The sequence below is a fragment of the Condylura cristata genome, unplaced genomic scaffold (assembly GCF_000260355.1).
Source record: "Condylura cristata isolate star-nosed mole 26May11 unplaced genomic scaffold, ConCri1.0 scaffold00028, whole genome shotgun sequence".
NCBI lineage: Eukaryota > Metazoa > Chordata > Mammalia > Eulipotyphla > Talpidae > Condylura > Condylura cristata.
Window position 1 is genome coordinate 13,172,528 of NW_004567129.1, and position 17,671 is coordinate 13,190,198.

Below are 17,671 nucleotides of genomic sequence, written 5' to 3' on the forward strand. Positions count from 1 at the left end.
GCACCTGAGCCTATCTAATAAGAGTCATGTTGGGCAACGGAGAAAGAAGTACCTTACTTTCTTTCTTTTCAAACTATTTATTTATTTTTACATCATTCTTCATTTTGTGCATTTTTCGATCTCAGTTGTAATCTCTGTGGACTTCCCACCACCAATTCACCTGTGTGCCATCACCATAGTCCCATGCACTCTTCCCATCCCAGATGTGATACCATTCCTCTGTCCACCCATGTAATATGTCTCTGATTTAAAGTTGTTTGTTGTTTTTCATTTTTACTTCATTACAATTGCTCTCCCCGCCTTGGCCCCCACCCCTGATGCTCCTCCTATGAGTGAAACTATCCGGTATTTTTCTTTTTCTTTCTGGCTGTTTCACTAAACATGATTCCTCCAGCTCCATCCATGTTGCTGAAAAAGGCATGTGTTTATCTTTTAGGTTGCTGAGTAATATTCCATTGTGTATATGTACCACATCTTTTTAATCCAGTCATCTACTTTTGGGTATTGGGCTGCTTCCATGTCTTCCCTATGTAAATAAGCAGCAGCAATAAACATGGGGGTGCAGGTGTTCTTTTGAATCAATGTTTTTGTGGTCTTTGGGTAGATACCTAGGAGTGGGATTTCTGGGCCATAAGCTCCATTTCTAGCAGTTTGCGAAACCTTCAAATAGTTTTCCATAGTGGTTGGAAGTACCTAGCCTTCATGAGGTGAGGACCTTATTCCTGACCCTCGAGGTGACCACATAAGGACATAGTCTTATTCTACAAAAGCACTGCACTGGCCCCCGAGGCCAAACAATTGTCATATCAAACTCTGGTTGTGACTTAGTATGAGATTTCTCACTTTACTGCAAGCCACTAAAAAGTCATAATACAGAAACTGAGTTTTGAAATTTTGATGCAAGATGTCACCTACCGGGGCCCTCCCTGGTGGCGCAGCGGTTTGTTAAATAAAGCACAGCACTAAGAAGCTAAAGCTGCTTCCACATGAGTTCGATCCCTGCCTGCCCCGGAGGTGACCACATGGTGCGTCAGACCTCTGCTGACCCGCCCACTGCTCCCCTCAGCAGTGTACTTTGTCCATCTGCCTGTTCTGCTCCCCGCTCTGTCTCTGGGGAATCCTCTCACCGCCCCTGCACCTCTGGCCTGTACCCCAGTTCTGTATGCATAAATAAATAAATCTTTAAAAAAAAAAAGATTCACCTATCAGAATCCCCTTTTGGTATTTTATGATTCAATATTTCTGTACTGATGATGTAAACTGGGTCTCTTCATTAACTTTCCAGATGGTAAAAGAAGATGCCAATAGTGCCTGCCTCAAATGGTCTCCTGAGATCTCACTAGGTCAGGGAGGTCAGGTGCTTAGCTGCCAGCTCAGTGCACAGTGAAAACCAGGAAGTGACTGTGTTGCTGTGGTTGCCTGTACTTTTATGTCATTTGAAAAGACTAAAATCAAAGTATTAGAAAAAATACTAAAGGAAAAAAGTCATTTTTCTTCTATGGTTTTTGTAAATAGGAACAAGCAGGGCACAGGGGTAAATGTCTGTAAACGTCTCCACCAGTCAAATAAAAAATGGAAAGGTAACTTGAAAAATAATTAGGTTCCTGTTTCACAAAGTCCCCAAGTCATGTTCTATTTCCAGTCTGGCTAGAAATAAACATACTTCTGGACAATATAACTGGGTAGAGAACCAAATTATTTAAAATGATTCAAACGAGGCAAGGAGAGAGAAGTTGAGCCAATTTGGGCTTATTTTGAAGGTGATGGTCTGGCTAGTGCACCTGTCAGGCAGGGTCCCCTGACTTGAGAAAGGAGAAGGGTGTGGCACCTCCACAGATGGAAGCAGTGGGGGCTGTGAGTGCCGTGGGGGTTCTGGGTGCCCCTATAGGGCAGGCTGCATGGGGTGGGCGTGATCACTGCACAGAGGTGACACACAGTGAGTGCTCCCAGGACTACTGAGCCAGCCACAGGCAGGCAGTTTGCAAAGTGTAGTTATTTGTATGGTTATTAGCAGATGCACACCCATCTCTGCAGCCTGTTTCTGCCAGTTTCTCTTCCAAGAGAAGCACAGAGATCATGCCATTTAGAACTGAAAGGGACCTTTGATGTCACGTAGGGAACAGGAACTCCTGAGCATTTCCACTTATTGAGGCATTTCGTGGTGGCACCTCTCCAAACCTTGATAGAAATAGCTGCTCTACTCTGATAAACAGCTAATAGCTGGCCACTTCTGATGGTGGGAGTTCTGGAGATACAGAGTGTTAGGAATGGGCGTTTCATCTCTGAAGACCTGGGCATCCTCCTAACCCAGAAGACAAATGTATCCCCTAGTGGGTTTGACTCTGTTTTCTGTTTGGACACACCTAAATTGTTGCTATCCAAATGACTGGCCAAGGGAGCCATCTTAAATCCTGGGAAAACTTATATTAGAAAACTGACTAAAAGAATTTAGTGGAAATCTGATCAAATCACTGTCCTAGCAACAGAACAAGTGTCTGCATGCAGATGAGGTGGGGACATGCTTCAGTGCAGTCTCAGGGACACCCTTTCATACCACATCATCAAAGGAGACTTGGTTACCAGAGTTGGTGGGCTGGAAAATGGTGGGACAGGCATGCTCCTGAGAAGCAACAAGAATCTCCCAATGGGCAGAGCACTGATGCTTGGATCCGTGAGAGGATCCATAATGCTTTCTAGGGGCCAAGAAAACCTTCTGCTTGGTGAGGGAAGCCAACTTGAGCATACAGGAGCCCCCCAGCCCCACCCTGTGCAGACCAAGGGGCGGGGAAGGTGGGTGTTGAGTTTTCCCTACTGGACTACGGCTGTTTATTGTGCCTGAGGCGTCTGCTAGTAACTTGTAGCTTTCACTGAGCCCTAGGAGATAATTCAAGGACAAATCCTACTCTGAAGCCCTCTCCTGGGCTTGTATCTGGTAAAGTGCATTACGAGGGTATGTATATCTGCAAAAACAGAAGCAGTTCCAGCTTCAGAGGGCTGCTGTCAATGTTCTGTCATTTGAAGGAGGTAGGAAGATGTAGAAGGATTTTTCTTTTATAGAGGGCCATAAAATAAAGGTTAACTTCTATTCCTTTACAGCAAAACCCAGCATAGCCATTTTCTAACAAATAAGAGACACAGAACCTAAAATGAAGACCCCTCCCCCAGAAACAGGCAGTGAGCCTGTTCACTTACATACCTTTGAGTCACTTCATATCACACTGAGCATCTGCGTGTCATTTATGTCTCAATTTTTTCCCTGTCTTTATTGTTCAATTCTAAAGTTTCTGAAAACCAAAACATGTAGTATTTTCCTTACCTGTCTGCAGTCAGGATCCTTTCTTCCTAGTCCTAGGCAACAAGCTCGCTCACGGGCCCCTCTACCCCAGCTGTTTTAGTTCCCTTTCATTTACAGCCCCTCTCCATCACTGGCCATTGTCTGCTCCAAATGAGAGACTGAGTACACAGGACATGGGTGTTACTATTATCTTGCTTGTTAAAAATAACTGTCAAACTGGCCTTCAGTAATACTGTAATTTTCTTTCATCTTGGTCTTAAAGTTTTGTTTTTCCCTTAGATCCATAGTGGTATTTCACTTATTACATTTTTAACTGCAATGTTTTTTATTGAGCTAATGCTGGCTTACAGAACTTTGTATGATTTAGGGGTCCAGGATGTATGTGACCACACACCACACCCACACAATGTATGTGGCCACACGCCAGCCCGCACCCACGCAATGGAACCCTACCAGGCTCAGAACAAGATGAAATCCTGCCGTTTGTGACACCACGGATGGAGCTGGCGCCACGGTGCGCAGTGAGACAAGTTGGAAGGAGAAGACCGAGACCAGGTAATTTTACTCATATTTGGAATAAAAAGATGTAAGAGAAAATTAAACCAAACAAACTAGAAATCTGACTGCAGAACAGAGGCTATCTGAGGGGGTGGGGGAGAGCAGGGAGCAGTGGAGGCCCCTGAATTACTGGTGCATTACTTTTATTAATCAAGAGACCTGCTGGAAGGAATCAAATTTGAATTTTCAGGCCTAAAGCTAACTGCCATATCGTGGGTTTTGTTCAAATATGAAATGTCTCTGGAAGCAAAAATTCACATTTCCTTCTGGAACAAAACAAATGGCAAGTGACTTGGCGGACACAGTTCGGAGACTTCGCGAAAACTATGGATCTGGTGTCATGGGCTGTGATAGGTGATTAATGTGATCATGAGAAATGAGCCCTTTAAAAATGACCTCTTTTAAAATCATACTGGTGATAGTTAAAGAGGCTCTTTTTTTTTTTAATTACTCCTCTCAAATCCTTAAATAAAAAGGAAAAAACTTAGCCTTCTCCCCCTTCTCATTTCCCCCTTCCCTCCTCCTTGTTCTTCCTACTTCCTTCTTTTCAGTCTAAATTATTTCTAGCAAATTTTACAAAATCAAAATCCAAAGTACAATGAACTAGGTACCTAGTTTATCTGGAAAGTGTACAAAACATCCCTCAACATCAATAGTTGCATTTTAATTACCAACTTATATTAAGAAGAGTAAGCCAAACATTTGTACACTTTCCAAGAATACACTTTCTATCAAGAGACTGAATCAACTCTCATTCCAAATCATAACTTCTGCAACCATTTACTAATGCTTGGTCACTGTCTAAAGTGCTGATATTAATCATCTAGTTCAAGTATTACTGTAGTATTAGCCCATTTTAAAAGGCAAAGAGACTTTAAGTCTCTCACCAAAATCAAGCCAACAGTGAGTGGCAGAGCTGGAATTCTGTAATGATTTTTTTCTTTAACTTCCTGATCTTCAATGCAATTATGATACAAGGCGAGGCCTCACCTTTCTAATGTCCTCAAAGTAGGGCAGAAGAGTTTATAAAAACACTAGTACTGACAAAGCAGGTTTAGCTGAAAGCCTGGGGAGCCCAGCAGGGCTGCACGTATGCTCACATGTTCTGTAGGGGGTGACTAAGAAGAGGCAATATTGGACGACACAGCAAGACACGCGTGTGTCATGTGTCTCTCTGATCATAGAAATGCGTCTTGAATCAAGTTATCTTGGTTTGGTGGAGGTCGAGGTACAGCCAGCTCAGAACAGGGTGGTGGCATAATGACTTCAAGAGCAACTACGCAATGCAATGAATTACATGGTACTCCACCAAAACAAAAACAGTCTTGCCTATGTAAACAATACATTCAGTAGCCTTACCGTTTCCCCTGAATATCAACAGAGAATTTCTCTTAGAAAATGAAAACACGCTCTTAAAGTCAACTTTTTAAAAATCAAATCAATAAGGAAAAGAGCATGGATTCAAAACTATAATCTGTTCCACTACCCACTCTTGCTCTTTCTTCTAGAACGTTCCAGATCAACGAGAAACATCCTGGCTCTCTTTATCATTACTTGGGACAAACAGAAGAGTGCTCAAGGAAAGATATAAAACTAAATGGAAGTTTAAAAATCAAAGGTAAGCTATACTAAACATCACTGTGAGAAGGGATCAAATAAGCAGATGACACACAATGAGATTTTCTACTCTGTTAGAGCTCCTGAGAAAAGAAATGGGACGTAGTAAAGTTTTGATTCTCAAATAATGACCAGAAGAGTTTCTAAGAGAGGGGACAAAGACCTGGCCATCTGTTAGAGGAAGTTTCACAGAGTTATATTTTATTTTGGGTGAGACAGTGCAACTCAGAGAGAAAACGCCCCTGAGATTTTACAGCACTGAAGTAACCGTGTGCTTTGCCCACAGCTCTCTCTGGAGAGAACAGGGTTGAGTCTTTTCCCACCAGGAAGGGCATTCACTTACCTAATGAGCATGCGGAGCCTCACTGTTCCCAAGGTTTCCCCAGGCCTCCCTCCCCCTACAGCGGTGTCTAACTCAAGAGTGAATCCATGGGCCATGTGGACTGGGAACGGCTCAATCAGGCACAAAGTCCTGAAAGGATGAGGAATACAAAGGGAGGCTGAAGGAGGCACAGCCGCACTGACGGGAGGTCTGTGACTTGTCAAGGACAGTCTGCTCTCAGCAGATCCCTACCCCTCTTTCCCATCTCAGGTGTCCATTTCCAAGGAGTCAGCCCCACGTGTCTGCAGTGTGACTCACAGCTAATGGTGCACGAAGTGGAAGGGGTCTGTATTTAAATGTCACACCTTCCCTCTTTGGTAGCCTTCTGGGCTTCCACCCAAACTGCTTCTGCTGACCTCACACACCATACCGACTTGGGAGAAATAAACTAAATTTGAGCTGTGTTTTCAAAGTCTAAATTGCTGAACTGCATGTTTTCTGTAACTTAGATGACGACAAAGCCTGGTTTACTATTACTTACATGGTAAGAAATTATCAAATTTCCTTTCAATTAAGGCTTGGTTCAATTAAGCTGAAGCTCCCCTGGGGACACTGGATTAAGTTTTCTTTGATGGAAAAGTCATTTGCTAACAGAAGCAGAAACGTGCTTTCCAATGTCAGCCAATCAGTTAGGGCCAGTTTGGGCAAACACCTGGAAATTCTCAGGCATCTCCTTTTGAAAAAATATCAAGTGTTCAACATTCAGAAAACTGCTGCACCTTAAAAGTGTGACCTCAGTCAGCTACACTGGAGTTTAGATACCAGGCCAAGTGTGTCTGTGTGGTGATTTCTCAGAGGACCCTGAGATGCCCATGAAAATCGAAATCTTAATTCTCTCCTTTTGCCCTGTGATATCCTTCTGCCTCTCAATCCTCAGAATTGTGTTTTTGTCTTTGAATCTCTTTCACTCAGAGGGCCCAAGAGACCTAAGCAGAGGAAATAGCAGAATGAGACTGTCAAAATTCTGTACAGCCAGAGTCCATTTAGTAAAATAGAATATTATATTTCTGGAAGTTGTCAATTCTACCTTGCTTTTCTGGAAGGCACAAAACATGCATAATCAACTCAATTTTGCAATGCATTTCTAAAGATAGGGAAAAATATGGAAGCACATGGCTTGATAAAATGATCAGCTTTCTACAGAACCCACTCTGCCCTAGGTAAGGCATTAAAATGTTTACACTAATTAGAGCAATACTCTGCAACAGTATTAAAAGAATTGATATATGAGGAATTTGATATAAACAGCAGTAATCACCACATGATTTAATGATCAGAACAACAATTTGGTCACAATTAGAATATCAATAAACATTGAGTAAAGCTGTAAGAGCTTTACTGGCTGCCTTCTCCACGTGGCCACTCTGGGTCCTTGCCTACCTTCTGTTTTCTTGATGAAAATCTCTGGGGTCTCCCAAAGACAAAGCCCCATCTCGATACTCTGCATCCACATCAGTAACCAAGACGCCCAGCCCAAGTCCTCAAGTTTTGAGCCAGAGACGCCACAGTGAATATAGGGGATGAGCACGATGAGAACAAAGTGGGCCAAGACCATGGAACTGACCAATAGCCAAGTAATGGCTGGGAAGTGGAACTGAGTAAGAACCTACAACTCTAGTGGTTCTTACAGCATTGAGTCAAACTGCTTCTCCATGAAAATGTTAGTAACACCTGACATTTTCTCTGGGCAATTTAGAAGCAGTGGCTGATCGCTTGATATCGAACTACTAGCTTTAAATTGAAAATTTCTAGAAACTTCTAAAGTAGGAACAATGTTCCTATAAAACATTCAGAATGCAGAAAACACAATAAAGGTCTAAACTAACTTAGGTTTAGCTGATACATTTGAAGAAGCTAGGTATATAGACATAGGCCTGAGACAATAGGCGCGTCATTTCTTTCTTTTTTGATCCTTGTAACAGGCTCTTTGTAGTCATTGTTGTTGTTATACTTTTTATGTATGTTTACTTCAGTTGAAGACAATACCCTTCCTTGGTAGATCTAGAGGCTGAAGACACCATCAACCTTTGGTTTCTACATCCCTGTATCAACTTTTTATTTTCTGAACAGGGTATCGATTAGAGATTGACTGTTAGGTCACTGGGTGAGATGGCTTGGTTTTAATTTTCTCTGCTATGAACTCAACTCATATACAGAAACTAATTAAAAAGAATCACACCTTAATTAAAAAAAAATCGCTGATGCTTGGCTTAACTGTCAGAAATTAAATAATGACCATTTGGCATAATTGGTGTGATATGTGAGTGAGATCAGTAGAACTGGCAACAGCCAGGAATATGGGATAGAAAGCCAGGGAAGGTAGGGTACTGAGCTCTCAGCTGACTCGTTCTGCTCTAGGCCATCCTTGTCTGTGAATTCACAGCCTTTCCTTTCTCTGGGGGTCTCCAAAAGTGAGCGCCCGGGGCTGTCTCTGCATGTTTCCTGCTTTGCTCTGCTTAGAATTCCCATCAACTTTTTATGCCTTTAACTCCAAGGTACTCACCAACTTAGCCTCTCTTCCTGATGGCCCTCCCATTTCATGCTGCATGTCTCAAACTTGTACACATCTATTGTCATTTTAAATTCAACATGTTCAGAACCAAACTTAGCACTACTCATTGACTCCCCTTCCTCCTTCCTCCCCTCCCCCACTTAAAGGCACTGTGCTAGACCTGTGCACAGAGGAAGGTAAGATGCCCCTTGACCTTGAGGAGATCAGTGTTAGTTCCCAAATTGGAGATCACAACTTATGACTCAAAAGGGATTAACACGATCTACCCCGATATCCTTAACTTTGTACACAAGGCAGCTAAAGGTAGATGAAATCACTTGTTTAAGGTTGCATGTGCTACTGGCCAAGCTAGGAGACTTCCTAATTTCTACCAAAGACCACACCATCATTCTCCCAGTCACCCTAGTTCAACTGGAGAAGACACATGATATATCTCAACCTCGACCGCCAATCAATCAAAAAATTTGTAGTGTATTTCTTCTGAGCATCTCTTACATCAGCCATTTCCATTGCTCTCTATCACTGGGCTCCAGTGTCAGCATCATCCTCACACATCACCTTGAACTTGGCTGCAGAGATGCTCAGTCTCCCTGGCCCCTCCTGCACCAGCATGTTTCCTTTACCTGACCTGCATGTACCAACCATCCTACCTCTGCCATGTGACTGGGATACTCTTTCTCTAAGCTCCAAACAGTCCTGCTTCTGCCCTGAAGGAGTTTCAGACACCCTCACCCTGCTATGTGGGAAGGGGCTGTGGTCATGGGGACACAGTGCTTCAACTCTATCACCTGGAGAATCACCTTCTGTTAGAGCAGCATTTCCCAAATTGATCTGATTACAAAACTTCCTTTTTGCCAAGGGCCTCCCATTACCACCCTTCAGATGAAGGTTTACAGGAACACCCTTGGGGAAGACAGTATCCTGTAGCTACAGCATAACAGTTGACCAGGCAGCCTGGATTTCTTCTGTATTCTTTCCTTATCTTACTTATTACACTGTCCATGATTTACCACTCCAGATTAACTGGTCATGTCACTGCTCTTTAATAAGCCATAAATGTAGTAATTTCCCTTTTCTTGGTAGTCATAATTTCTGCAACTGGAAATTTTCTCCTCCTTCCTTTCCATTTAACTAAATCTTACCCTTTCTTTAATATTCAGCTCAGATCTCATCTATAAATCTTTCCCAACTCTCTGATAGAAAATTCATGTAACATTTATTTACTTGTAATGGAAAATCAAGATTTCAACAGTGAAAAACACCCAAGTTCACTTTTGGGTCAAGTTGTTAATGAAATGACAGAATTTTCCCAACTCATACCTTCAAAACTAATTTCAAAGTGTTACAATATTACACTCACAAACACAATCTTTAAATGAGAGGGGGAAGGAGATGTAATATCATTAAATAATTCACTATATCTGACACTGAGTTCTCTCGTTATGATTAGAAAAACTTCAGGAAGACTCATGCCTTTATTTTCATTTTGTAAAAATTGTCACGAACCAGCTAATGAATACTATCATAAGAAGAAAGTCTGGAAAGTGAACATAAAAAACAAAGTCATTTTAAGACACCATGAAGGCAGCTTGTCCTCTAAGTGAATATTATCCTCTTTCTGTTTCTAGTATTTTTGTCATCCTATATAAAAAAAATTAACTGATTTATTTAAGAGGTACTGTTTCTGTGTATCACTATTTAAAGAAAGTGCCATTCTCCCTGTTGGTGAAAGAACAATATCCAAAGGATAATTTTTGGAATTCAAAAGCAATCATTTTAAATACCATATTTCAACAAACATATGTCCATCAAGAAGCTTTGGGTTATGGGAGTGAAGCAACCTTAGACTTTCTACCTCTGAAGCGGGAACGGACAGGAGTCTGCTGTGGGCCTTTCCAGCTTGTCCTGCCCACCAATGTTTGTAATTCCAGCATTCAGACCTCACCCACTTCCAGAAGAGGCAAGAAACTGCACTGTAGGCATCAGCTTGGATCTCTGGGAGCAGCTGGAAGACTCTTGCTCCTTTCTGGAACTTTCCTAGTTAAATGTCTAAGACCACATGGCTAGTTGCTCTCCTCTATCTTTGTGCAAGTAAACCATTTCTTTTTCAGACTTATAAAGCCTTCTTGACTTTTTCAACACCTTTGGGCCTGACCTATTTTCACACTGGTGCCTGTCCTTTCAACACTGTATGTTCACCCTGATTTAATTTCTTGCTAGTTTAACCCGTTAATGAAATCACTTTGCTTTCTTGAGCCTGGAGCAGTCTTCTGAAATAATAGAAAATTCAGCCACAACCCATATCTCCAACCTGATTTTCTTTCCTAAGCCCTTTACTCCAAGCAAATAGGAGACTTGACTGAGTCTTGCATACATATCCGCAGTTTTATTCTTCAAAAGTCCCATCCTATAAGACCCAGTTTGAGGCTCTGCTCTCAAGAAACTTTCCCTAACTTCTCAGCCTATGAAAGTCACCTCCCCTCTGAACACAAGCACTAACTATCTTTCAAGTTATTCACATGGCGGGTCCTACATAACATTAGTCCCAATGTGTGTCTGCTGGAGGAGCGCTCTGTCTGGGAGATTCACAAACCACATGAGCTTATCAAAGACATCAAGAGTCTTACAGCAAAGAAACCTTTCAAACAATACTTGAAACTAGTTCCCAAGACTTATTTAATCATGGGATCCCTTTTCAATGTCAAATCCTTTAATAACAATTTGAAAGAACTGAAACACAGGTCTGCAGGAGCCAGTGGGATTTTCCACAAGTGACCCTGTCCCTCTGCCCATGTCTCCACTGCTCTGAGTGGGGACAGTTGGTGGCGCTGACCAGACCTCGGACCTCTCAATCCCTGCTGTTGTCTCCATGCCCACGCCATTCTGTGCTTGCTAAGTGTGAGATCATGCACACCACCTAGTGAACAGTAAGTTGGGAAGACACTGGCTGCTGTCATTTGGAGGCAGGAGGGCAGGATGGCCAAGAGTTTGGCTGTGGAATCAGACACCCGCTGGTCCAATTCTCACCAGAAGGACTGTAAGGTCTGTTTTGTAAGCCTGGGACACATACAGGCCTGGTACAGAATGTACAGTCATTCAGTGTTTATTGAGTGAGTTAAGGGCAAGCAGTTCTCAAGCAGAGTGATTCTGCCCACCAGGGGCTACCTGGCTGTGCCCAGAGACAGTCTGGGTTGACAAAGCAGCCTCTGGCACACAAAGGTCAGGGAAGCTATGAAACACCTTTAATTCCAGACAATGCCCAGGACAAAGAGCAGCCAAGCCCCAATGTCAACAGTGCTTCTCTAGAGCAAGACTACTCAGTGACAAATTTCTAAAGACTGACATGGTTTTTAGTAAGTTATTGAATTTCTTTAAGGTTATAGTAAGACAAAACATAGCAAATAATGTCTATCAAGTATCTCACTCACTGACTGAGACAAAGAAAGCATGCCCTATAAATGTGACCTCGGAGAATGAACATTAACCTCATTTAAGTCTCTTAACCATGACGTGGCTCTTCGGATGGAATCTTTACGGTCTCAGGAGTCACTCTATCAACCCCAAAGCACTCACATCAAAACAAGGCTGCCCTCCCACTTGTGTTTACTGTCTGATCATAATTTTTTATGTGCTTACCAGGGGCTCAATAGTGAAAGTTTTGTTCAAGAAGAGCATGCTGTCTGCCTGAACCAGCCTTCTCTGGTTCTCGAAGGTACGGGAGAGAATGGTAAGACGTTCTCGGAGTAAAGGATCGTCAATGCATTCTTCCAGAAACTCATCTTTCTCATTCTTTTCCTCTTTGGTCAGATCATTGCAGATCCTAGGGAAGAAAAGGAGATGTGAGATTCATTTGGAGACCCATGAAGAACTTTATAAAGGGGTGCCCCTCCAAGCCATCTTCCTCAGGGCTCACCCCTCACCCTGGGGGCGGTGCCTCCTTGCCCTGAGTCTGTTAACAGAGCGGTACTATCTATCGGAGTGACCTATCCTTTAACCCCTCATGAGCCTCTGTTTGCTCATCTTTAGTCGCTTCCTTCAAGAAGTTCATCCCCCAGGGCTTCCTGCCCGACTAAAGCCGGCTTGCTTCTTTCCGAACTTCTCTGTATTCAAATGTTTTCTTTTTGGCAATTGTGTCTTCCAGGCTGCTTTGTAAATATTTGACATCTATCCTGCCTCATTTCAAACTTCACATTTCAAACTTTGTTTCTTTTAAATGTTCTCAGTTTTAATTCCTTCTCAGCTGTTACCTAGGGACCACAAAGAAGGTGCGGACGTGGACACTACTGCCACTTGCTGGGTCTGTGACATTGGAGTCTCTTTGTCCCACAAGGAGCTCATCCAGTATCAAGACATGTTGAGAATTTAATATGATCAAGGGACAGATGCAGTTAAAAGAACAAAGCAGGTGCTCAATCAAGACCCATTTTCTCCCTATGTCAAGCATAGTCAGTTATCAAGTTGCTCAGCTTATAAAATGTTCAGGTTACACCTAAAGGCAGCTGCTTCTCTCTCTCTAGCACTTTGCATATACCGTGCTAAATCAGAAAAGCAGCCTTCTCCAGCCCTCTGCTCACGGCACTCAATCCTCACTGGAGTTGTTTCACATTACTCCTGGTATCAGTTACTTCACCTGAACTTGGAAGGTTGCAGTTTCTCTCCTTTCAGGGCCTGCGACCATTTCCCCAGCATTTTGCTGTCATTACCAGTGGTAAGAGACAAAGCGCGCACAGGAGAGCCTGGCATCGCTGCACTCCCACCCCACCCAACCAGTGTCCAAAGACTGCATGCGAACCACGGGCTCTGCATTGTCAAATGACATTATTTTAAAATTATTTTTAAAAAAATAATTTACATATTTTACAGCATTGTTCACTTTTTTAACAGTGTTTGTTTTCTTTTCTCTGGTGTAGTCCCCATAAAATTCCCCGCACCAGATCACCCATCCACCATTATCACAGCTCTTGTTTTGATCCTCCTCCCTCCCACTCCCCCACAGAATGTCTCTGATTTATAGTTGTCTGTTTACTTTTGTGTGTTGTGTTTTTATTGTTATTATTGTTTTCCCTGATCCCTTATTTGGTTATAACTTTAGCGTTCAGGATCTTTTGCTCACACAAAAGAAATAAATATAAATAAATATAAAGAAATTGAATAAATGGGTTTCATGTGTTCTGGTCTCAAGGAATAAAGAAGCACTTTGTACTTCCTTTTTATTGCCAGATGGGAAGCAGTGTCCAAGGTAACCAGAGCAGCAGTTCCTCTCTGCTGCTGGGCAGAGAGGTGCCAATTAAAGGCAGCTCAGTCTACAGAAAGAAAGGATTTCTGTGAGTGGGATTTGTTCATACCTATCTTTAGAAATAAATCCTACAGAAACCATCAAGGATGTAAACAAAGACACAGCTGCGAGATGTTCATCAAAATACCTGCAACCATAAAGGGCTGTGGGGAAATGTGGCATGAGATTGAAGGATTGGTTAAACAGATAAAAGGAAGTGGACCTTACATATACTTAGGGGGAGAGAATGGGAATGAGATGTGGGGTGTGGGGTAGCCCGAGGATGGTCCTGCTTGTGTGAAGGAGACCTTTGCACCGCAAAGCAAGAGAACAAAATGAAATTCCAGAATGCTGCTCTTCTCCCATGCTGCTGGGACTCTTGAATCATTATCAGGCATGTTATGCAGAGCGCAGGTGCCTGCCTCTTTACCACTGATAGAGAATTGGTGCCCAGGCTGCGAGTCTAGGAAGGGACTGTGCAATGACCTTGAGCTGGCATAACTCTGTCTATTGTTCTGCCAGCTTGCCCTGCTGAGGTTCAGACATGGTTCAGTTTTACAGATGACACCTCTCATCAGACAGCATAACTACACACTGTCTTGTCTTTCAGTAAATCCTCTGGATTTACCCATTTTACAACTGGTCTGGGAGCCACAAACATCATCTCCTAAAGGCGTCAAGTCCAGTCCCTCCTGTGGGGTGTGGTCAGCAGGGAAGACCTGTGTCTCGGGTACAGTGACACTGAACAAGCACCTTATCTTCAGGTGCTGGGGACCTGCACGTGGCCCTTGCAGCGGTCCCAAGAAGTGCTAACTGGACTAACAATTAAGAATCATAGAAACACCCCCCATATCCATGCTTTGTCATGGAAAGGATGGAGCTATCCACCAGCAATTGTGCAATGTCGGTTATAAACCGAGGACTAGAGATCTTCTTCCTATTTACCAAGTCCCACTAGGGTTTTCAGGTTCTTATAAGGGCGTCAAATACAACTGAGATTAAAGTTAATACTATCCAGGTGGCTGGCTCAAAGTGTCTAGATAGATAGACAGACAGACAGATGGGCAAACAGACAGACAGATCTCTAGTTTTTAGAGACACATAATTTCCAATACCAGAAATGCTGTCAGAAAAAATCCATGCTGACCACCCTGTGGAGGCTCCAGTGAGAATTCCTGGACTTCTTGTAGAGAGCAAAGCCAGAATTAGTGCCAGTTGGTATGGCCATGACCTTGATGGCAAAATGGGGAATGGAAATCTGATGGGAATGAGTATGAAAGGACCTTGTAGAATGTTTCATAATCCATCAGGACATGGTGGAGGAAGTGAAGAGGGATACGTGCAGCCTACATTGCTGAAGAGCTACATTCTCTGTAAGCCCCAGGAAAACATCAAGAAATGGATTTTAAAGATAATTTTTTGACAGTCTCTATATCTAATTCAGAATGTGTGTACACATGTGTGTATTTAGTAAAAATTTAAAGTGTAGACCTGCTAGAGTTTGGAACCTGGAATTTGCCTGATGGTCCCCAAACCTGGCCTAAGGTTTTTACCAAGATGCTGCAGGTGGAAAGGCATGGAAATGGGAAAGTGCCAAAAAGATTGGGACTTCCTGTTCTGGAGAAGGACTGAAACTCCACCCTGGGAGGAAAGATCCAGCCAGGTCTGCTTGGGCACATCACTGAGAGCTGGAGGACAAGAACCCCGGGGGCTGGAGAGGGCTGAGGATGTGGGCGTTCAGCAGCTGTGGAGGATGCCTCGGGACAAGTTCTGAAACTTGCTCTACGCGGAGAGCAGCAGGCAAACTCCTACATCTCACATAAAAATTTACACTGCATTTTTAAAGCTTAGGCCCTCACGGTATTGCAAAGAGAAACTTCACTCTCCAAAAGCATCCATAAGCCCTTTTAGATTAGATTCTCTCTGCTTCAATTCAGGGTGAAAGTTGGTTTTTCTCTCTATGTATTTAACTACAGAGGCTGCTGCAAGAGGAGGAGGAGAGGAAGGGGCTGTTCACCAGCAAGAGCAGAAGAATCCTACAAAGGAGCATTCCAGGGCTGCCTCTGGTCTTGCTGGGGAGCTGGAGGGAGGGTTTATCCCACTAGCTAAAAAGCCCACTGCTGCTTCTCAGAGGTGAGCAAACCTCTGGCCATAAGCAAGCTACCAAAGAACAATCTGCCGTCTGCCACTGCGGACAGCTGAGACTCAGGCCGTGACTTGCGTTATGGGGCTACAGGCACAGCAGCACTACTGCTACCTACACAGGGCAACAGTGTGGACTGAATGTTCCAGAACCAACCAACTTTTCAGCATTCACCTTGCTTTCCAAAGGACAGGCATTCCGTGGTCAGTGACAGCCCGGAAAAGAACCCACGGCTAATAATATGAAAGTCCCAGCATGCCTGGGGATGTACCGCGGAAAGGGAGGTTATGAGAGATGAGACACCCAGTCAAGTTGTAGAGTGGGGTAAATGGCTTAGTCCTTTCTTTTCCCTCTAAAGCTCTCCTCTTGCCCTTAGCAACTTGCCCTTGGAGAGGGGGAAGAAAGTGTGCTTTCGACCCTCACTTTACTTAGATGAATTAACCAATCCAGTTTGGAGTGGTATGTGTCACCCAAAGGAAACCCAAAGGAAATATGCAGCAATGCTTACTGAACCATCCTAAGTCAGTTCATCACATACGGAGAGGAGTAAGTCATGGTTATGAAAACACTATCCTACCATTCCCTTGCTACAGAAAAAAAGTGCTAAAGGACCTAGTAGAGCAAGAGAGGGAGAGTAAAAGGAAGACAATGAAAGAAACTCGCTTTCCAAATGTTGAACTGGAGCTAAAGCGGCAGCAGCTGCTCAGAAAACACTGTGCCAATACCTTAGGGCACCCATGCCAGGAGGAGGAGGTGGGAGAGCTCTCTGCAGACAAAGCGCCTATACCGAGTCTTTAAGAGCGGGCTCAGAAACTGGCGCCTTTGTGTCCCTTGGCAGGAGGGCAAACAATGACAGCTGCTGGATGGGTCCTCAGAACCTTCAAAGCAGAACTGCCTTTTTACCCAGCAATTCCCGGAAACAGGGTCTTGACAAGGAACACGACACCCATGTTCACAGCAGTGTTATTCCCAGCAGTTAAAATGTGGAACTAGCCAGATGCCTGCTGACAGGTGAAGATGCACAATGTGGCACATACATAGGAGAGAATATTACTCAGCCTTAAAGAGGAAGAACATTCTGCAGTCTACTATGTGAGGGAAGTGAAATAAGACAGAAAAGTGACAAAAAAGACAAGCGCTACATGATTCCACTCATTTGTGATCCTTAGAGATAGTCAGAATCCCAGGGACAGAAAGTAGAATGCTGGCTGCCAGGCGCCAAGTGGGGAAACGCAGAGTGACTGCTTAGTGGGCACAGAGCCCTTTATAAGGCGAAGGGCGCGTAGAGTTGAGAGGTCATGGCTGCGCATGGTGACTGGGCCAGACACATCGGACTGTACCCTCAGGCATGGTTACGCTGGTCCACATCTGTTATGGATTACGAGACAAAACAAGAGAAAAGGAAGTCGAAGAACCAAGGGTGGTATTAGAGATAGTGGTGTAAGGGCTATGACTTAGCATCTCTGGTAGTGATTGGCTGGAAATTTTCTTGAGTTTCACTATAGAAAATAACTGTCTTAAAAAAAGAACAAAAAGGCCCTCCCTGGTGGTGCAGCGGGTTAAAGCACAGCACTGAGAAGCTAAAGCCACTTCAGCATGAGTTCAATCCCTGCCTGCCCCGCGGTGACCCACATGGCGTGGCAGACCTCTCCTGACCCGCTGCTCCCCTCAGCAGTGTACTTCGTGATCTGCCTGTTCTGCTCCCCACCCTGTCCCTGGTGAAGCCTCTCACCGCCCCTGCAACTCTGGCCTATATCCCAGTTCTGTATGCATACATAAATATTAAAAAAAAAAAAAGAACAACAACAAAAACTGGGCAAGTTGACCACAGACCTGAGGAAGGGGAGGGGAGAGAGAAGGGTGAGCGCAGGGGCGGGAAGCATGCACGG

General features: G+C 43.7%; 1 protein-coding gene across 1 annotated transcript in view; it reads right to left on the reverse strand.

Moving 5' to 3' along the window:
- The window catches only part of HYDIN (HYDIN, axonemal central pair apparatus protein), a 289,232-nt gene that overhangs the window by 202,237 nt on the left and 69,324 nt on the right, over nt 1–17,671 (reverse strand). Inside the window, exon 9 of the mRNA XM_004690198.2 lies at nt 12,001–12,184. Within this exon, the coding sequence (XP_004690255.1) occupies nt 12,001–12,184 (184 nt within the window). The remainder of the gene's footprint in view (nt 1–12,000; nt 12,185–17,671) is intronic.